The following is a 21,934-nucleotide window of genomic DNA, read 5'->3' on the forward strand; positions in this document are numbered from 1 at the left end:
AAGCCTGGGGAAAAGGTGCATGGGTGGACGGATAGGAGAGGTGTCAGATTATGCAGACCTTTGAGTGTCACATCAGTGCTCACCGGAAAGCTTCTGCTGCAGAGGAAGTGTCGATAACGAGGTACACAGAATGACCTGTCTACTGGTTTCTGTCTCAGCTAAGTGCACAGGCCCATGAATGGAGTAGGGGTGTGGCAGAGTTGGAGGCTCTGCATGGGTCCGCCAAACATGGGCTCTCCCTCAGCGATGCTGACTTACCTACTGCGGCTGCTCAACCTGCCCTCGTGAAGGCGCGGCCCTCAGTATGGCGTCATTCCTTGAGCCGACTGCCCCAGCACGTGAGGGCAAGCTGATCACATCAGACTCTTCCCACCCTGTAGAGGGCAGCAGTGAGTTTGTTCTTCCTGGAACTGAAATCTTTTTGGAATAGGGGTTTATCTGCCATGCTTGTAGTGTTTCTCCACCGGCTTGCGGAGTATCTAATTGTCAACCTGGAATTCTGTGTATGAAGTCTCAGCTGAAAGGGTGTATTTTATGGTAAAGGATGTGTGACAACGGTTTTGTAAAACAAGGGGTCTTACCGTGTACTCCATTACTTGGAAACAAAGGGTAGAAGGTGGGAATGGCCTTTTAAATTAAAGGCTTAGCTAAGGAGCCAGTTTGGAGTGACATCCTGTGGAACAGGTCACCGGCCTCCAGCGTGTAGTATATGCACTAAACTATCAGGCCACATAGAGTGCTGTCCCCAATAGTTAGAATACACAGGGCCAAGTAACCAAGGGCTGAAAATAGGATTGGCTCCTTTCATTATCACTCTGGTGAGCTTACTTTACAGAAACTGTTTCCCATTTCTGTGACTGGCTCTGTTGGATTAGAGATCCTGATTCTCCGGGGATGTCTTCCACTGGCTAACACAGGATTTTTCCACTTTGGGTTCCTCAAGGCAGTGGACCATCAGGTACAAAGAGTTTTATTATAGGAAGGGAGCAGTCATCCCTGACCATCCAGGGGAGCGAAGGATGCTGCTGCATAATGGGATCAGGGGAGATTCGTATGAAACGTGTGTGCTGGAGTGTCTCCTGATGCTTCCAGCCCTGGGGATGATGGTAACTAGGCAATCATGGCCAACAAAGCCTGGTAACAGCAAAGCAGACAAGGGCTCAGCCCTCCAGGAACAGCAGCCCAAACCAGCTTTGATGTTGGGGTTGTGGGGGTAGGAAATGACGAATATTACTTGTCGCTTAGAAGTAGGTGCAGCAGGGGAACTGCAGTTCATTCCACTAACAGTGGAAAGCTTTTTAAAAAAAAAGAGCTTGCAGCTGATCGGTGCCTTAAAGAGTCAGAGAGAAAGTGGAGCAGGAGGAGGTCTTAGCAATGCAGAGTGCACTTTTGCAGACAATTTGGTGTCCTGTGCCATAGCACAGGGCCTCCTGACTTCCACACTTGGACAGTTTCGTGCACATTGCTCTCATGTCATGTCAAGTCCTCCTAACCAGCTAAGAAAGGACACTTTGCCCACCCGTGGATGAAGCCTACAAGTGAGAAGAAGTTAACCTCCTGAGAAATTCTTTGGCCAATGGGAGAACTGGTTAAATGTCCCAGTTTTCAAGTCTTTCAGTCAAGTCTTTCAGAATTCGGAGGGCTATTTTACACAGTTCATTAAAGGATTCTCAGTGGAATGGGAAAAACTAGTTTAAAACCTTGGATTGTATTGCTTTTCCACCCTTCCTCATCTTCATTCACTTCTGTTTCTTGGATCGTATTATGGGTTGATTGTATCCCCCCAAAAGATACATTGACATCCTAAGCCCTGGCACTTGTGAATATGACCTTAAATGGAAATAGGATCTCTCCAGATGTAGTAAAATTAAGATGAGGTCATTAGGGTGGGCCCTATCCAATATTACTGGTGTCCTTATAAGAAGGAAATGTGGATACAGACACCCAAAGAGGCCATATGATGACAGGCTGAGACAGAAGTGCTGCAGTTATAAGCCGATGAACATCCGGGGCTACCAGCATGTGGATAAAGTAAGGAAGGATCCTCCTCTAGAGGCTTCAGAGGGGGCATGGCCCCACAAACACCTTGATTTCAGACTTCTGGCCTCTATAAATTGTAAGAGAATAAATTTCTACTGTTCTAAGACATCAAGTTCGTGGTACTTTTTCTAATACAGATCACCTTCCACATGAACTATCTTCTTTCTCCAAGTCCCTGTCACATATTCTGCTCTCAGGGGACCCAAATTAAGTATGTTCCCCCTCCAGCTGAATTTTTAGGTCTAAATTTGGGGTTTCCATCCCCAGCTAACCTTTACCTCAATGAATCTCTTGCCCCCTTAATTGGCTGAGCTGTCTTACCTGGGACCGTTTGGACACGATCCTGCCTTGCACCTTCTCCTTCTTCTAACCTCTAGAGTTTGTTGCAAGTCCCTCACTCACCTGCCAAACACTCTAGTACCATGCCAAAAGGTTATATTCTTTTATAGGGGTCCCGGGACTGTACAGTAGCTCTGGCACCACCCGTTCCCTGGGTAGAAAGCCCCAGAAACCTCATTTTGGTCTTTAGGTCCTGGGTCAGGGTTTATCCTGAGAAATGGCAACTCCAGGATTTTTGTATAAAAGGGCTTGTATCTTATAATCTGATCAGAAAGAGAGTGGGCCCTAGGAGTTTTACTTAAAACTGTGTTTCCAAACCATGTTTTGGAAACTAGTGTGTGTTTAGAGTGATTTTGGGGTGGGAACAAAGTAAGATAAGATACTTTGGTGCCATCACTCTGTGGGTCAAAGATGACCAAAGGTAGTTCTGGAGGTGAAGCATCGCAAGAAGCTGTGGTCACTCATTTTCCACCAACCTAACCCCTCCAAAGCAGAAGGTGCTTTTTCTGTACTAGGCCCCTGGAAAACCCAGGAGCAAGGAATGTGAACTGGCAACCCATGGCCTTTAAGTGGTACAAGGCCGCCCTCTAGTGGCCATGATTCAGAAGGCCTCAGGCATAGAGCTGTGTGCTCCTTATTACGACAGACAGGAAGGAGGACAAACAGAGTGAGACGATTAAAAAAGTGATCACCATCAACATGGGACAGAAACATAAGGGGCGCCTGGGTGGCTCACTGGGTTAGGCTCAGTGGGTTAGGATCATGGCTTGGGTCGTGATCTCAGGGTTCTGGGATCGAGTCCCGCATCCGGCTCTCTGCTCGGCGGGGAGCCTGCTTCCCTCTCTCTCTCTCTGCCTGTCTCTGTCTACTGTGATCTCTCTCTGTCAAATAAATAGGTAAAATCTTAAAAAAAAAAAAAAAAAGAAAAGAAAAGAAACATAAGCATGGGGCTGGCAATCCCAATGAGGCAGAAGATAAACCAGGACAGATCAGACAGATCATCCTAATCACAGCCTAGATCATCACCAAATGCAATTATTTTCTCTTTTGGGAGACACGCCAGGATAGAGGGAGACAATTAGAATTTTGTTAGCCCTATAAAGACTTGCATAACCAAGCATGAATGGATTCCTAAACATTGCATTGAGAAGCAATGCTGTTCCAGTGATTTGTCCCTATTTGAACACTTCTGGAAATGCTGACCATGGCTTTCATGTGGGAGAAATACTAATTTCTTCATCAGCTCTGCTAGAACCTGATACCATAGTAATAAGCTGTGCCAAGTAAACTTCCAGTAAGAATGGATCCCTTGATTCTTCAAGGAGGACTAAGTGAGGCTTGTTGGGGTCAGCTCTAGCTGTTAGCTATTCTGTGGGTGTCGGAAGGTAAAATGGTCTCTCCATCCAGGATGAGCCAGGCAGAACCAAGCAAGATGCCAATTCCCCAATGAAGCCCTCATCTCATATACTCAGCCTCAGAAGAGCAGGAAGACTCAAGTTCACCTGTTCAACTACTCCTGGCCAGAGCAAGAATCCAGTAAGAGCCCACACCTGCTTCCCTCAAGGGTCCACAGATCACTGGGCCATATCCTTGCTAGAGATGTCTCTGTACCAGCCTCCCAGGACTTCTCTGGCCCACCAGGGACAGAGCCCCAAAGCAATCCTCTCTCTCAGGACTCCAGCAGAGCCCAGAGGCTTTCTTGCACCCAACCAGCTCATAGGCTCGGGAGAGCAGATAGGTTGGGGTTGATAAAAGGTAACCACATTCAGGTTTCCACATCCCTAGACTCTTCTGCTCTCCAAAGCTACTCTGAGTTTTCACAGGGACTCTGGTTTAGGCTGATGGAGGAGGAGAGGTTGGTGGCATTTATGGAGCCACAGAGGGTGGAGGAATCATATTTTCGCTGGTCCCCTCTCAGCTTCCCACTCCCTTCCTCTACAGTAGAAAGAGGGCAAGAAGAAGCTGGAGATGTACTTTCATAATGGTCTCCTTCACATGCACTGTGTGGGCCTCCCAGGTGACAATGTGCTACACAGAATAGAGGACGAAAATCATTCTAAAGAAACAAACTTAAGACATTTGTATCTGTACATAGCTCTTCACAGTGGACTGATGTATTTACACAAAGCTAAAAACAGCCTACACATTCAACACAAAAACTTGCTTAAATAGAGTTTTTCTATATAATAGAAATTTATGAAACTATTTAAAATAAGATTTTTAAAGATTTGATGACATGGATGATTATTTTATGTCAAAAAATTAATTTGTAAAATTCTGTTATAATTGCAAAATACAAAGTTGACTCCAAGTTCAGAACTTACACGCTACCCCAGATGACTTTCTGGAGGATCTATAGGCAGGTGTCCAGTCACCCCCCACCCCCGCCCTGCCCCCCGAAGGTAGGAGCTGGGAGACAGAGATACTATTTTGTGGCTGTTATTGCCACCTTATTTTACCTCTAGGCTGTTGTATCTTTGGAAGCACAACTCTCCATATATATATAGGCCATTGTAAAATTAAGAGTAATATTTTGATGTTCATCCCTCATCCTTCAAAGCTCTTCCTCCTTTTTTGTGCCAAGGCACTTACTTACATCTCTTCCGTTCTTGAACCTCAGGCAGGTTTAAAGGTGTTCTGTACTGTGTCTTCCCAAGACTTTTTTCTACCTCTTTTATAGCAATTATTGCATTTTCTCATGATTGTTTACTTTTGTGCATCTCCTCTGTAAGACTGAAACCCACAGAAGGCAGAGAGCATAGTTTATTTGCCCCTAGGTCCCCAGTGCCCAACCCTATGGCTGCTGCAGAGCAGGCATCATTAAATATTTGTAGAATAAATGAGTAAAACAAATAACCTAATGTCTGCTGTGCTCCCTCCCTCCAGGCCCTCTCCAAAGGATCCTGATGACTCCTGATGAATTATCATGTCCAGAGTGCCTTGTGGTAATTATCCTGCAAGCCACCTGGTATTCCTTCATTCACAACACAGACATTTATTGAGAAGGTTATCATGTCTAGGTTGGCTCTAGGATCTAGGAATGTAACAATCAACAGGATAGACATTCTTGACCCTCATTGATCTTGTGCTCCTATAGAGAGTGTTAAAAACAGAACAGGTCCAAAATAGCCACTTACGCCAAGCCTACTTAGCATGTGCTACTCACCAAACTGAGGCCCCATTACAGTTTCAGCCTCTCCCAGAAACAGACCAACAATCACCTGGTCAGCACTAGTGAGATAATCTGCCTCACAGACCCCTGCCATCCCAAAAAGGAAGGTGACCTTGCCATAACCAACCCATCAGTCCGCTAGCACCTTCCTTGTTCTCACTTCCTTCTGCCTATAAAATCCTTCATTTTGTACAGCTCCTCAGAGCTCCCTTCTAGCCGCCAGATGGGATGCTACCTGGTTTCTGAATCATTGAATAAAGCCAATAAGATCTTTAAAATTTACTCAGTTGAATTTTTTTTCCTCTCCCACGCCTGAATTTTGTTTTCTAATTAAATAGACAAGTCCAAATGGTGAGATAAATACTAAGATAGGAGCCTGTCATGCAATCATGGTGTAGGAGCACCTTCCACGAGGAGGCAACACCTAGACTAAAGCCTACAGAAGAACAGTAGCAAGCCAGATAAGGGGGCATATATTCTAGGTGGAGCGCAGAGCAAGTGCAAAGGAAGCCCAGTTTCCCAGGTATGGAGGCAGAGTCAGGCAAGATCACGATGAGACTTAAAGGCTGTTGTTAAGAAATGTGGACTTTATCCTGGGCTGTGACGAGAATGGATTCAAGAGGGTGAACAGGAAAACTTTAGCTCTACTCTGCACTTACTATTCCCATCAAACAATTCTGTGACCAGATGTGTAGCTAATTTTCCCACATCAAGCAATTCACAGACATCAGCTGAGTGTCCTACAAGTCAACTCAATTCTGACACTACAAACCTGGAGATTGTGTGAGATTCGAAGGTGAGGGGCTCAGTCCCACAAGAATGCCTTCCCCTACCCCCTTCAGATACCAGTCACAAGTCCAAGCTGTCCCCTGTGCTCTGACATACCAGCTATAAATTGGATCCCCGCTCCTTGGGTTTGATTAATTTGCTACAGCACCTCACAGAACTCAGGAAAACAGTTTACTTATCATCACTGATTTACTGAAGAATATTAAAGGATTTGAATCAATAGTCAGGTGAAGAGATCCATAGGGTGAGGTCTGGAAGGGTCTCAAGGACAGGAGCTTCTGTTTCCAGAGTTTGGGGGTACAGTACCTTCCTCACATGCACGTTGTTCCTAGATGCATTCTTACTCATCAACCTAGAGACTCTCCAAATTTTGTCCTTTGGGTTCTTATGGAAGCCTCCTTTCATAGGCATGACTGATTAAATCACGAGGGTGGAAAGGGAGGGGAGGTTCAAGGATTCATCCAAGATTTCTGGTTTTGACAATAGAGTACCTGGTATGTCATCACCTGAGAAAGGAAATTCAGGAGGTGATTTGTGGGAGAGGAAGAGATAATCAGTTCAATATGGGGCATGTTGAATTTAAGATGCTTTTCAGACCTCCAGGTGAGATATCTGGTGTCCATTTAACTAGTCTGCAATCAGTTCTGAATATGGGCCAGCGCTAGAGCTGAAGACTGGCCATCTTTAACCAACTGGCAATAACCGCAAAGGATTCTAGGAGGGGAGGGGAGTGGGGGTTTGGGTGAGCCTGGTGGTGGGTATTAAGGCACGTATTGCATGGAGCACTGGGTGTGGTGCATAAACAATGAATTCTGAAACACTGAAAAGAAATAAAAAAAAAAAAAAAAAAAAAGGATTCTAGAAAATCTTCCTGGCACAAGGTGTGGAGTAGACAGTGAAGAGGCCCAGGATGGAAGTCTGGGGAATGAAACCTTAAGGGAGGCTCAGAGGAGGAAGTGATATGGGAAACAAAGACAGAAGAAAAATTATTAAATTTCTTTACTACCTGCAGCTCATCGACAAGTCCTTGAAATAGGCAGCGTGACATTCCTCTAGGAACTTGGCTGCCTCAATGTTAATACTTTGCTAAGGGCAAAGGGCAACCCTGCCCCCCCACCCCCACCCCAGGATCCTGTAAGTCTACTTTAACATTTAAAAATTCCTTTGGAAACTTCCTTTATCTCTACTCCCTCTCACCTTGCCCCCATGATACATGTTAGTAATCATCCTCCAAGCATATGGCCCGATATACATCTGAAGGGTCTCATGACTGAATCTTTATTGAACAGTAATAAATGATATTTTCCTAACCACAGCTAGCCTTCTCAGGATCCTGGAAACTTGTTTCCAAAATAATTGGGAGGCTTACGCTCTAACCCCCTCCCAACTTCAAAGTATATAATGGGCCACTCCTCGTGACCCCAGTGCAGCTCTTTCTGCCCATGGGTCCTGTCCCTGTGCTTGAATAAAATCACTTTTTCGCACCAAAGATATCTCAAGAATTCTTTCTTGGCCATCAGCTTCCAACCCTAACATCAGAAGGACCAGGCTAAAGCACAGAAAAGACTAGGTAAAGGGAATGGGAGAAAAGCAGAGGACTGTGGTGTCTTAGAACTTAGACAACACATACTATCTGTCTCACCCAGATGCATTCTCAAGTTTTTAGCATATGCAAAACCACATACAAAGAGAATGTGTGAACACACATTCACAGGAAAAGCAAACTTGTGCACATGTTAGCACAGGCTGTTAAAAAAAAATACAGTACCATCCTTTTTCTGTCAACCTAGGCATGGAGTGCTCTTTCCTTATGAACAGCTCCTTAGCCAAGAGTCAGCAACGACGGAGCCACATGGTTGACACTGTCTCTGAGCCTTTGCCAGCTTTCTGTGCTTAGAATGCTGTTTTCTTCTCTCTCCTTTTTCAGTCTGTTTCCTCCAGCTTGGATTTTACTCCCTGACTGGAAGCCGTCCATGACATCCAATGCCTTGTGATTCCCAATGCAATCACCTCTTTACTTGTCTATCCCCTCCAGAAGGTTCTAAGCAGGCACCAGGACCCCTTGCTTAGCATATTGTTGGCATTTGGTCAATATTACTTTACTCAAATGAGTATATTCTTCAGCCTTTCCTCAAACGCTTTGGTGCAGCCCCACAGTTTATCAAAGACATTGCAATTACTTAGCTGCATTCACGACTTCACCATTTGGTCTGCTAAGGAATACAATTCAACTGAGTAAATATGAAGACCTAATTGGCTTTGTTAGGCCATTCATGAGTTGGGCAGCATCCCAACTAGCAAGAAGAGATGCTCCCAGGAGTTGTACAAAATGGAAGGTCTTCATAGGAAAAAGGGTAGGGCACATTATGGGCAAAATAAAAGGACTGTTTCAGGCCAGGACATATCCTTTTGGAGGGGAGGAGAAAGAAATGGCAGGGTTTTTCATCATCCAAATTGCCTCACTGCTGTTGGTCAGGAAATTTCAGATTTGACTATTAAAATAAGGTGACATTCCTGGGATAGGCTGAAACTAATTAAATCTTGCGGGGGCGGGGGGGGCGCGCAGGGCAAATGACTCCTTTTTGAACATGTCCTGACCTACCCATCTAACCCTTTTTCTGGACACATCTCTATATCTCTAAACTTCTACCACTCTAGTAGCCAGGCTTTCCATCCCTTCAATCATATTTATCAGAAACCAGGATGCTAAACTCCCATGTCTCATCACCCAAGTTCAACCAGTCTCCCCACAAACCTGAGTCTGCCTTACAAAATCCTCTTCAAATGGAGTCTTGTTACCATTCCCACGCCACTGTCATCTGAGCAATCACAGAGGCCCTGACTTGTCTTCCTTCCCTCTGCTTTTTTCCCGTTCCATCCTTCCTCTACACTACCAGGTGATCTTCCTGAAATCTCTAATTATCTAGTGCCTTCCCACTTCTCAAATAATACCCAATCTCCATAGTCTGACGGCCTTTATGGTCTACTTCCTATACTAGCTTCCTTAGGTTCTGAACAGGTTAAGGTTTTTTTTAAAATGTGTTTCCTCTGCCCCATTTATCCTTTCCTAATTTCCTTGTTAAAAATAAAGGCTAGCTCAGGTATCACATCCTGGGTAGAATCTTCCCAGGCTCACTGACAGAGCTGGTCAATCCTTGTAATATGCTCCTTTTACGTTGCATTTTCGCCCTATTAGTGATTTCATTGGGCCACTAAACTGTGAAGCAGAAGGCTAGAGAGAAAAGAAAAAAATCCAGACCCGAATTAAAAGCGTTTTGTCACTAATTGTGTTCCCTATAAGTAATGTACTCATCTCTCTGAGCCCAGCTCCCTCTGTAATGTGAACTGACCAAACAAGAGAGGTGCTCAGGAAGTGCTAGATCCAGCACTCCTTTTCTGCTGTTTTGCAACTATTTACTTTTGCTTTCCCCACCGAGACGTGAACTCCTTAAGGCCAGTAACACGGAGTGCACATTATTCGCCTAGTGCTGCATGGTATTTGGCAAGCACTAAAATCTTAACACTAAATGAGTAAACAGTGAACACACAGCAAATGGCGTGCCAGGCTCACTACCCGCTATTAGTGTGATGAGACGGCTTCAGAGACTCATTGCCACTTGGCATCAATCTGCCCATTGAGTCAAGGGGTCCAGAACCAGAGTTCCTACAGGGTTAAGTCCAAGGGCTCAGTATACCGGAGGATCCACACCTGTGGGATTGATCCATTCTGAGTCATTGTGTACTTCTAGGACCCAGATATCCAAGGGCTCAGGGTACTTCATTTAGGGTTAGGCCATCCAGTGAGGATTCTAAAGTCAAAATGCTCATGATCCCAGTGTAAACCGGGAAGACCTACAGGGAGGTAAAAAGGTGCAGGAATATGCCATCTATGCCTATGAAGCTAAAGTTCTCTATCAGAGCAACCATCAGAACGAAGCTCGTTGACACTGGGTAAACGATTACTAAACAGCTTCAGAGGGGAAGAGGGACTCAGAAATGGGAGGGGTGGTGGGCCTGTGGCTTAGTAGGGCTACTTGGTTGGCTTGGTTTGTAGGATTGGAAGGACTAATTAGTTTGGGGTGACTAAAGTCTGTGGAATGTTTGGGCATGATTTGGGGGATAAGGAAGATGGGTTAGTATTAGAAGGTTCTAGCGTAGGAAATGCTTAGAACTGGCTGGGGGGTGCGGGATCCTTTGGAAAGCTGTTTGAGTAGGGGTAGGGAAAGTTGGCTAAGATTGTTGAAGAGCCCTGAACAGGAACTTTATGTAACAGGGTGGCGAGTGGGCCAGCTTTGGAACATTATCTTTGTTGGTATAGGCTTGTTCCAATTTTTGGTCAGACTGTGGAATCCCATCTTGGCCTTAACTTCCTAACCATTCCCAGTGGATTGCTGCTTCTCCTTCCAGTCACGGGATCCTCAGAACTGCTAGCAGTCACTGCTTCCCCACCCCACTCAGTACAGAACAGGAATGTGTGTGGCAGCCACCAGGCAGGGCAGGTGGCAAAGAACCCTGTATCATGTGCTGAACCAAGACATGCCAGGCGGTGGTTTCTCATGTGTTCTGCCTCATTTCCCGGGCCTCTTATGATCCTAATTCACGCTATCTGCATTTCTCACTTGGACCACTCTACCTACCTTTCAGATGACCCATGGCATAACCCTAAAAGTTACTCCTGTCTCTTTCAGAAACTTCGTAGAGGTCTCCCTGAGCTATTCTGGTTCTGGCAAGCCTGCATCAACCATTCTCTTGCTAGCCGTCTTCTGCACCATGTCTCTTCACTTGTCCAGGCCATGGTCTACCTCTGCTCCACTCAGTCTATTCTCACTCCCAAGAACGCCTCCTTGCCATCTTTCTAGCTCCATTCCTGGGGTCTAGGTTTACCTCCTCAGTGAAAATCTTCCCCAGTGACTCTTCTGGGCTTCTGTTAAGTTTATAATCTCAGTTCCAGAAGAAATACTTTCGGCTGTCCCCGGCTTAAAGACAGCACACTTCTTGAGAGATCGTATTTCTTTTGTCCCCTGTCCTATGCTTCTCTAGAGGGTCAAAGGCGCCAGGCTCTGAGCAGCCTCTAAGGGAAGAGGAATGGTTAGATTTTGCATTTTGACTCTGTAACACTGCGCTGTCCTCGGAGGCTATTTTTTTTACTGAACATTTTAAGACCAGGCCCTGCTTCCAGCTGCCAGGCGACTTACTGCATCCATGTTTTAGTTGTGTCTCCTGCGAACAAAGGATGGCTGGGGTTTGTTTTGCTTTAAAATTCAATCTTTTTTTCCCTCATTACTTTAATCCTTTTTACATTTCTTGTTACTGTATCTCGACTTATTTTTACCATCTTTATTAATTTACTTTACCCACTTTTTCATGCTTTCTCATTTCTCAACTTTAAAAAAATTTCTTTCCATTTTCTTATTCCATTATTTCCTATCACTTTCATTTGGAGGTTATATATGTTTTCAGTGATCAACCATGGCATTTTAGCAAGCATATTAAAAAAAACTCAGTTGGTATTAAACCACCCATCCAAAAAATAGAACGCAAACACCTGAACTCTGATCAACCCTTTTCCCATTATGCATGTTATTTTTAACCTTACAATCTGGCATAACTTTTATCATCTCACGTATTTATGTTTGCCTACACGTAAAAAAGTATCGGGATGCCTGGGTGGCTCAGTGGGTTAGGCCACTGCCTGTGGCTCAGATCATGATCCCAGGGTCCTGGGATCGAGTCCCACATGGGTCTCCTTGCTCGGTGGGGAGCCTGTTTCTCCCTCTGCCTGCCCTGACTGCCACTCCCCGTTTGTGCTCTCTCTCTGACAAATAAATAAAATCTTAAAAAAAAAAAAGCATCAATACTATACCTATCTTACAACCCCAAGAACTTGTATTTCCTAAGGTTACGTATCAGAATCAGAACTGGCATCCAGGATGGGGTTCCTAAGTTTCTTATTACTTTTGAACTGCTCTCAGTTTCAGACATAATAGCTACCACTTCCCGTATGCTTTCTGTCATCAGGCATTGTATTTGCACGTTAACCTGATATTCACTACTTCATCAAAATCACACAATATTCTAATGGGCTATATATTATTACTATCTGCACCTTACGACCCTCAGATTTTGTCTTTGCTAAGGTTATAGATCTCACAACCAGAATCAGGACCAGGCCTTTTTGATACCCACTTGCCTTCACTCGCCTTTTCACTTCAATATGTAACCAACCTTCAGTTCCTGAATAATAACCCATTTCTTTCTCAACCTAAGACATCTAGCAGTGCCCAGGTAGAACACTCTAGGAAATCAGATGAAAGGGCTGTCGGATGTCACCGCTATCCCACAAAATCTCTGGGAAATGTCATCTAGTCTTTGCTTAGATTCTGCCATTGGCACATCTCAACATAACCGAAAGAGTCAAGTTACATATTACCCAAGAAATTTGGAGTTTTGGGGAAATCTCCTTAATCTATAGGTAATAAATTTGCCTCCCCAAATCATAGTGGCAAATAGCTCTTGAAATAACTATTCAAGTAGTTTACAACTCTGACCACACTCACTGCTCTTTCAGTTCAGATTAAGTATCCAATTCTCCTAATTATTTTCCCTCCATGAATTCTCATTTTTACTTCCTGTGGGAACCACATGACCCATTGAGAAATGGTTCAGAGTACTGTCAGTGAATACCTTTCCAGAATGAAAGCCAAAAGAAAAATTTGGTAAAGTGCAGTTAATCCTCAGAAGACTGTCTTTCCACCAGCATAGACTCACGGATCCCAGGACTAAGATTTGTACCCACTCCCTTCTTTCCTCTCCACTCACTCACTAGCACATGCTCTAGGTACTCCTAACTGTGCACAGGGCAACACTTCGTACTGTTATTCGCTTAAAATGCTATGGAAGAGAAGTGATAAAAAGCTATTTTCTGGAGGCCCAGTTTGCTCTAATCATAGGCAAAAGAGTGGGAATAAAGTACCTTTATAAAACCAGTGTGCAAAGAAGGCTATCTGGTCTGAAGTCAGATGAAGATAAAGTGACTTGAGCTTGGGCTATGGGTGCAACCACTGATGGAGAGTCATAAACACACAACCAACTTCTACCCAGAGTATTCACTTCCTGGTTTCTGCGTGAGCTCTAGGACAGTTTTTTTCCCCCCGCCCAGCAGTAAACTCATGTAAGATGGATTCATTTACAAAAGGTAGGCTACATTTATTTAGAGTCACAAGCACTTGACTGACTTGGTGTGACTCAAACCACAAGAAAACCATTCTACTTCACTCCACTCTGAGTCCTAGGGTGGCCCAGACTGGCAGGAGTGCTGCGTGGGGCCCATTCACAGGTTTACAAGTTTCTCATTGAGGGCAATCTGTGACTGCGTGAGATTGGCCAGGTAGGTCACCATCAGCAGGTCCTGGAAGAGGAAGAAGTCACAATGAGTGAGGGGTTGGGTGGAAAGGGAGAAGAAAGTCTGGTATTGGCCAGCTCCATGGTGGACACTGGTTATGAGGACAGTCCTGGATAATGACAGCTCAGGAAGAGACTGGGCAAGAGTTGAAGGTGGAAGATAAGAAGGAAATGTCTGAGAACACTTTTCATCTCTACTGATACACTAATAAACTTGGGGTGCTTTAATCAAGATCTCTGGGTAGAATATGGAGGGAGGAGTATCTGTGAACTAAGACGGGGAAAATGAGAAACTGCATTTTCATTAACCTCTGGATTTAGCATTTTTTTCAACCATGAATCTAGGTAACAAGTCACAGTAGTATCAGCAGTTCCTGAGATAATGCGATCAAGGAAGAGAAGGTGGGGCAATCTCCAAGCACATGTACTATCTCTTCCTTTCTCCCAACCTGGACTGCAAGGGGCCAAAGGCAAAGCCCCTCCTTCTCTTTTCCCCTCCAGGTCATCTCCCCCAATTCCCTTCACATCCATGCATGAGCTGAGGTGGGGGAAGACACAAGCTCCCAGAAGCCTAGGGATAGCACTCACATTGATGTTGCTGTTGAGCATGGTCTCAAAGTCATCAGGAACTATCTTGGGTACTTGGTTAACCAGACTCATCAAGAAGCGGCCCACGGTATTGTCAGCTGACACCTTTCCGGACTGAGCACCAAACAAAGATTCAATGAGGCAGAGTTAATTCTCACCACCAAGGACTGCCATTTGTCAGCACACCTCTCAGTGACCTTGGAGTGGAGATCTATGCCCTCCTTTCTTTCCTTCCCCTTCCTCACCAGCACATCCTCTGCATACTGCAACACTGTGCTCAGGGCATCCTGGATGCGAGCTGATGCCCCTCCTACTTGCTGCAAGTCGCTTGAGAGTCCGATCACCCGGTTGGGGCTAAAGCAGGTCTTCATGATCAGGTCAACTGTGGGAGTGGGATGGGGAATAGAAGAGGCACAGAGATTTCAGTCATTCCATCAGGAAAGAGATGATCTCTAATCATTCTGTGAACTCTCCCACCTCCTACTGGACACAGCCAACTTCTCTAAACTCCCCTGCTCTGCCCTTATTATCTTTTCTTCCTATGGTTAGAGCTCAACCTCTGTATGCAGTATGCTAATCACTGGGTTTGCTCTCACATGAATGTCATGTAAGAGCATGTCATGTAATGCTCTTGTATGAATGGTCACATAGCCTCTGGTACTGATCATTTCCCCCCTCTAATAATTCCACAAATAATTCCTGGAAGCCCATTTATAAAGGAGAATGACTGTGACTTCAATCACAAATCTCAGATCAATGGTTCCTCTTCAACCCAAAGCCCTCCACTTGTTAGAGAGCAGCAAACCCCTCCCCTGAAAAATGCCAGACCTCAAAAGAAGGTATCAGGTTACTCACCTCCAATGCGTTCGGTGTCATAATATGCATATTTCACTGTGAGAGGTGTGAACATCACCCCCATGGTTCTCCCAGGGACACCCATTAAAGTGCTGGGGAGAGAGAAGTCAAGGTAAACAAATGGACTTGGGAGAGAGCTTTCTACTCTAGGCTGGGAAAGCAGTTATACCAAGAGTATGGGTTCCCCAGTTCTGAGATAAGAAGGCTAGAACCATCTAAACCTGAGATCTCGTGGGAGCAAGTCACTTTTTTCCCTCTAGCCCATTCCATATACAAACCTTGGCCTAGGAGAGGGCACTCAGCGTTTAGACATGACCTGTCCCTTCAGAGGACTGCTTCACTCACTGTACACCTCAGTGATGAAACAAGACATTGGATTTCCCTGTGGAGCTGGCTGCCCAGATATCCACCCCCACAGAAATATGAGATTGAGCCCTTCATCAGCATGGAAAAAAGCCAAGTAACTCCAGCCCACCAAGACTAGATTGGGTGCTGTAAGTCATCTTGCTAAAGGTGACTGCTTTCACTACGTCAACAACATTATTTTCAACTGGACCATGAAGAGTCTGAAATATCTGAAAAGGCTATGAAATCAGGCAATGACTAAAGCTTAGTGGTACACCAACTCGCCCATAAGCACTTGGCATCCACCATCATTGTCTCTCCGCGTCGTGGCTAACTGGTTACATCACAATACACACACAGCACAAAGCCAAACTCGTGAGAGAGGCACTAACAACTGCCTTCACTCTAACCTGAAAAGATAATCCTTCCAACTCCTCCAGCAGCCCCTTCTTCGGCATGCCAAGGGGGCCTTTCCCAATCTTCCCCATCAATGGGCATTTTAACCACCTGCAAGCTCAGTGTGTCAAAACTATAATGTTATTGTCATAAAAACTGTACTCAACCCTGGTAATAGATGTATTCAAAAAAGCTCAATCATCTTTTAACCCGCACCACTCCAAGTCCTGTGTTCAGTTCTCGGGCTAATGGCAAACTAAAGGTGGACTCAGAGAAACAGAACGTGGTGAAGGATAGTGACCAAAATACCACGTGAGGATCAGCTATAGGAATCGCGAAGAGTTCGTTTATAGAAAAGATGACATGAAAAACATGACAGTGTGTGTAACTACCTAAAGGGCTGTCATTTGAAATTGGTTAAGAAAATGGATACCACTACCGGTATAAATGAGTGGATATTTCAGGGACAGATTTTGTTGCAGAGTAAAGCCATTCTAATGATAATTGCTGAGAGTGAGAAATGGGCTGCCTTAGGAGGCAATGAGCTATACACTGAAAGATTAAACCTGCTTTGGGTGGAAGTGGGTGTCATCCAGGCATGGTATGAACTAGATAGATAAGCCTTTTACACCCTGTGTCCCCAAACACTGGTCACCTGACATAGGCCTTGATGCTCATGCGGCCATTCTGGAGGCTCGTGTCCACAGTGAGGTGAATGGGGTTGGGGGCTTCCCGGCTGTAGTACTCATGGATCAGCACAGAGTGCTCTGTGATGTCATGGCCTGTAGCATACCTGGAAAATGGAACACAGTGTGGGTTCATGTCTACATGTGACATTAAGACCAAACATGATGGTGACATGGGTGTCTCTTGCTACCTGACACTTCTATGGTAATGTTACCCCCAGTGACACCCCAAATGTAAAAATGACAGATAAACCGGAAACTAGATCAAATCAGATCAAAAGCTGACTCTCAGAGCTCTTGCAACATTTTAAGTCACCAGCAAGGCAAAAATACTTGCTCAGTAAAAGCTACATTTCAAAGTAAATATTCCTGGCCTCATGAGATCAGAACTGCCAGCAAAACACACTAAATTTGTAGATCCTTGAGGTAATACACTTCCAACATTCTGTCACCAAAAGAGTATAATGCTTAGTCTGGTGGCAAAAAACCATGGCAATCACCAAAACTTTCCATTCCCCCCACTTCAACTTACCAGCCCAGGATAAGCTCATTTGGAGAGACTTTCTTGTGTAATTCATACATGTTCTTAGCAAATTCCATGTCAACAGCCACCTAAGAAGGCAGGCAGAAAAGGAAGCTAAGAAGCTAGAAGTTCATAGAAAAAAGTGGAAGAAAAGGACAAGGGGCCACCCCCCAGGAGACAAAAGAGCCCCAGCAAGTATGTAAACATAAAAACAGCTCTTCGAACTGCCGGACTTCCAGTGACGAGCTCAACATACTGTGCTTAAGGAGAGCCTAGCGAACAAACAACTACAGATCACACAATGGCAGCTCAAGCTCCCACTCACCTCATCTTCTGACTCGTTGTGCGGCACTGAAAAGCAGTTAGTCACCTCCACTGAATGCTTGTCAACGGTTCCTGTGAGAGAGAATTGTCCATGTTTTATAAAACCCTAGAGCTCTCAACAGCCTCTGACCACTTTCCAAATGCTTTCAGAGGCTTCCTCAAAATCAATGAACGAAAAATTGAACTCATAAGCTCCAAGTTCAGCCATGTGCATCAATGGAACCAGGATTCTCCAGAGAACTGAAGCTCTGAGTGATCTTTTTCCTTTAACCACCAATGAACGGGTCTATTCTTCTTCCTTCACAAGCTCTTCTGCTATCTGTTCTTTCCTGCTACCGTGCTGTGGCAGTCTGTGACTCTGCGATCTTCACTTTTCAGCCACTAGATTTTCTCTTATAATTCAATCTGCAAATTACCTGGAAAATTCTGACAATGTCTACAAAGGCCACCCATACAGAAGCCTAGCCTCAGAGTACAATTTTAGGGAGTTTCACCTGTACCTCCCTTCAGCCATCTAGTCCCATGGTCATAACCTTAACCCCATCATCATCCAGAAACCTTCTACCTGTGAATCTTAAACATTAGTATCAGTCTTTTACCACAAGCTCCCATTCTAGTTCTGATACTCTTAACTCCTACTACGTTTGTTTCTTGACCTAAGACTGCTAGTCCCTTCGGTTCTCCATCTTTCTCTAACTTACTGGCACCACCCACACAAGGCTTCAAGGACTTCCCCCTCTGCCACAGACCACAATGCTTCCCGGCGTTGAGGCTGGGGTCTGGCCAGGGGCCGCAGCTATCTGTCTGTTTTATTCCACTTCGCGATGGTTTCTGTTCCTGTAGCTGAAACAGTCTCCAAACCCAATGGATAAATATGTTCTATTTTATTTGACTTTTCATCAGCATTCAATAAACTTGACCATTTCAAACTTCTGAAGCAGTTTTAATTCTTCTATAGTTCCATGCCACTAACCTTCATCTTGAATTCAAGGTTAGAGAAGTTTTATGCAACTCTAAATTCTAAATACCTAACAGTTTTATGGTACTTAAGTGGTTCCAGTGACTTCATTTAACCAAATTAAGTACGTTTCACAAGAAAATTTTAAGCTCCCAGTGAGCAGTCTATGTTTCATTCTTCAGTAAGTAACATCTTTATAACCCCTAGCACTGGACCATGATCCCAGTCTAGAAGAAGGATCTAAAGATCTAGATTACAGTTGGTCTAACTAGGGTCACTACAGTATCTGGGGCACTTAATGGTCTCCCCAGGTGAAGAACTGTTTCTTTAGTTAAACACCTCCAGTGAGTTTGGAACATTTGGTAGTGCAGCTAAGAGTAAATTAGTATTTGTCAAGTGCAAAGGTAGTGTTGCAAAAATCATTTACAACAGAAGCTCAAAGCAGGACACAGTTACAGAATGCTATTACACTTTGGGAGGTTAAGAATGGAGGTGAGGGTAGTAGTGTAAGATGAAGAACTGACACTTAACACTTTTCCTGGGATCCTGGAAAATGAATGGAACTTAAATGACGGAGAGCAGGGAAGCCACTTGGGGCAAACAGAATACAAAGGCTTGGTTTGAGGAAAATCTTGACAATGTTTGGAAGATAACAGATCAACTGAAGTTTCTGTAAATTGCCAAACCTTCAAAGACAGAGAGTGGGAGAGAGCGAGTGCACGTGTGTATGTGTGCATGCGCGCATGCTGGCGGGGCGGGGGGGCGGTGTATACAGCCCTGATGTGGTAGACGGCAACCAACAGCCATTTTGTACCTCATGTGTGCCAGCAGTTAGATGCTTATGATAATAATTTAGTTCTTGCAAAGACTAAGTCTAAGTAGCCCCTGAAAGAACTAGACTTTAGGTAATTTGTCCCAAGGCACATGGTTAGTATCTGGTGAAATCTACTTACAAATCCTGTCCTCTTTGCAACACACCACTTGTCTTCTATGGTGGAAAGACAATTACATATTTAAGAATAAGAAAAATGAGGAATAAAGCTAGAGTGGATTCACAAAGGTATCTAAAATGAGTGACAAAGATGGGGTGAAAATGACTTTGATGGGACCAACAGTCCCCAGAGAAAGGGGCACGTTATCAGTAATCCTTCTTTACTGCTTCTCAGTTTCACAAATTAACATTTTCACGGAGACAACAGAACAGAAGACCAGGATTAAATGTTTAGGAAAGCAAAATATTATTGAAACCCTAAATGAGTTTCTGCCAAACTGGTTTACTTGTTCAAAGGAATGTCTTTTTAAAGATGTCATTACTCCTTTGCCAGGTGGTTAAAAACGTCTTTGTAAACACCTGGAATATAAAGACATTTAGTCCGTAAAAGTGTGTGGGGGTGGGGTGGGGTGGGGGTGCGAGGTCACTGGGTTTAGGGAGTCAAACGTTTTTGACTTCTTAGCATCCGAACTCATTTTTGGCAGTTTGGGACTAATCACGCTTGACCTGAAATAATACTGGGAAGACTAAAAATAAAATGTAAATCATTGGGCACATGGTATTTATTCAATAACTCCGTACTGCTTACGTATTTTATATCGACCAAAGTGACAGCAATCTGGCAGGAAAGTAAAAATTCCTTAAGGAGATAAATCGCGGCAGGAAGATGGGATGTAGAAATAGGTAAGAGGTCAATGCGGATGGGACGAGCAGTGAACAAGATAAAAGGGAGCTGGGAGGTGGAAGAGAATGTCAGTTCGGTGTGACCACTTACCCAGCAGGGTCCCGATAACTCGGGCAGCGCCCTCGTTGCGTCGCTCGTAGCTGTCCACGATGGAGGCCAAAATGACCGGATGCAGCCGGACAACCCGGCCGCCGGGGAAGGGGCCTGGGAGGGCAGGCCCCGGCAGCGACTGCGCCGGAGTCTGCGCTGGGGCCGGCGTTGAGGCCGGGGTCTGGCCCGGAGCCGCAGTCGTGGCCGCTGCAGTCACTGAGTCTGAGGATGAGGCTGGAGCCGGCGCTGGAGCTGGGACCGGCGCTGGAGCCGGAGCGGGCGCTGGCGCTGAGGCTGGGGTTGGGGCCGGGGCTGGGACCGAAGCTGGGGCCGCGGCCACGGTCGGGGCGGGGGCTGGAGCTGGAGTGGCGGCGGGAGCACTCGCCGGTGCAGCCGGTGTGGCCATCTTGTCGAGCGAGAAGGAGGCAGGAGCGGAAGGGAGGGAGTTGAAGAGTATTAGGAACACGATAGGCTGAATATGCACCACGTGAGCTAGATCTTTGCGCTTACTGGTTACGGATGATGCTTCTCCTGGCGCCACAATTTCCTGCTGTGAGTTTGTGGTCTTAGATTTCTGCCCGATGAGCATTCAGTGGGAATCGAGCTAAGTAGTTCCGAACAAACTTGGGAAGGCGCGGGCAGAAGAGGAACATGTTCGTCTGCTCAGCTGCCGCCAGATGGACCCAGAGGGCGGAGAATGGGTCGGAATTCCTGTTTTCTGACTTCAAAGGAATAGGGAATGTTAAAGTGCGTTTATTTATTTATTTATTTTTTTTTTTAAAGTGCGTTTTAGAAAGCATCATGAGATGTCAGTGTGGTGACTTACTCATTCACCAGTTTGAATATCTGCCAGACGCTGTTTTAGGCGCTTGGAATATACATCGTTGAACAAAACGAGGATCGTTGCCTGGAAGAATTGACGATCTAGTGGAGAGAGACAAACATATTATTATATAGTATGTTAGAAGGTGATGAGGGCTATGAAAAAGGAAAAATTAGCGGGGAATAAGGGGGACTCGGGAGTTAGGATAGGTAACAATGAGAATGTGAGATTTGAGTGGATTTAAGGAGGGGAGGAAGGTGGCTAATTGGTGGGGAGCCTTCAGGTAGAGGGATCAGCTAGTGCAAAGGCTTTAAGGCAGGAAGGAGCAGACCTGGTGTGTGTGAGTAGGCTGTTTGGTGTCTGGAGTGTTAAGATCATGGCAGGGAAGAGCAGGAGGTGGACCTTTGGATCGGGATTGTGGAGCACATGATTAAGGACGTCCTAAACCATGGTAAGGACATTGACTTTTACTCTGAGGGAGGTGGGGAGCCATTGCAGGGTTTGGAGCAGGGCAAAGTCATGATCTGTCTGAGTTAAAAAAAAAAAAAAAAAAAGGATCACTCTGCTTTGAGAAGAACAGAATGGGCTGGGGTGGGGTGGTTGCTGAGGAAAGAAAGGTGAGTGAGAAAGAGCAGGGAGACCTGTTAGGAGATTAGCAGGTAACCAAGGGAGAGGGGATGGTGGAAGGGACCAGGCCAGTAGCAGTGGAACTGGTGAGAAGTGGGTAAAATAGGGATACCTTTAGAGACAATAGGATTTTCTGGGCAATTGTATGTGTGGTGTGAAATAGAAGAGTCAACTCCGACTGTGTGTGTGTGTGCTGAACTAGAGTGAAGACGTTATCATCAATTGTGATAGTGAAAGCTACAAGTGGAGCGGTTTTTTGGGAAAAGATCCTAAGTTCAATTTTGAAGATGTAACTCTTGAGA

The 21,934-nt window shown here is 45.1% G+C and overlaps 1 protein-coding gene across 3 annotated transcripts; it reads right to left on the reverse strand.

Moving 5' to 3' along the window:
• Positions 1-13,521: 13,521 nt before the first annotated feature.
• LOC111159416 (eukaryotic translation initiation factor 3 subunit F) lies at positions 13,522-20,596 on the reverse strand. Of its 3 annotated transcripts, none has more exons than XM_022521864.1 (8): positions 20,183-20,596; positions 17,505-17,530; positions 17,144-17,175; positions 16,581-16,718; positions 15,185-15,276; positions 14,575-14,711; positions 14,330-14,443; positions 13,522-13,748 (listed from the first exon to the last, which is right to left on the reverse strand). In XM_022521864.1, the coding sequence occupies exons 1-8, from the start codon at positions 20,586-20,588 to the stop codon at positions 13,671-13,673; spliced, it is 1,023 nt and encodes a 340-aa protein (XP_022377572.1). In that variant the 5' UTR covers positions 20,589-20,596; the 3' UTR covers positions 13,522-13,670. The 3 variants fall into 3 exon arrangements, with proteins under 3 accessions (XP_022377572.1, XP_022377571.1, XP_022377570.1); XM_022521863.1 differs by having other exon boundaries at positions 17,144-17,196; XM_022521862.1 differs by having other exon boundaries at positions 17,144-17,223; positions 17,460-17,530.
• Between the last annotated feature and the right edge of the window lie 1,338 nt (positions 20,597-21,934).

The sequence above is a fragment of the Enhydra lutris genome, unplaced genomic scaffold (assembly GCF_002288905.1).
Source record: "Enhydra lutris kenyoni isolate GAN:26980312 unplaced genomic scaffold, ASM228890v2 scaffoldscaffold68, whole genome shotgun sequence".
In the NCBI taxonomy this organism is placed as follows: Eukaryota; Metazoa; Chordata; class Mammalia; order Carnivora; family Mustelidae; genus Enhydra; species Enhydra lutris.

Excerpts from the sequence above, each read along its gene's own strand:
- LOC111159416 (XM_022521862.1), bottom strand. The coding sequence starts at position 20,588 with ATGGCCACACCGGCTGCACCGGCGAGTGCTCCCGCCGCCACTCCAGCT. Across the intron at positions 14,712-15,184 it reads TGACACCGAACGCATTGGAG|TTGACCTGATCATGAAGACC; the intron begins GTGAGTAACCTG and ends CCACTCCCACAG. Across the intron at positions 14,444-14,574 it reads AGTATGCAGAGGATGTGCTG|TCCGGAAAGGTGTCAGCTGA; the intron begins GTGAGGAAGGGG and ends TTTGGTGCTCAG.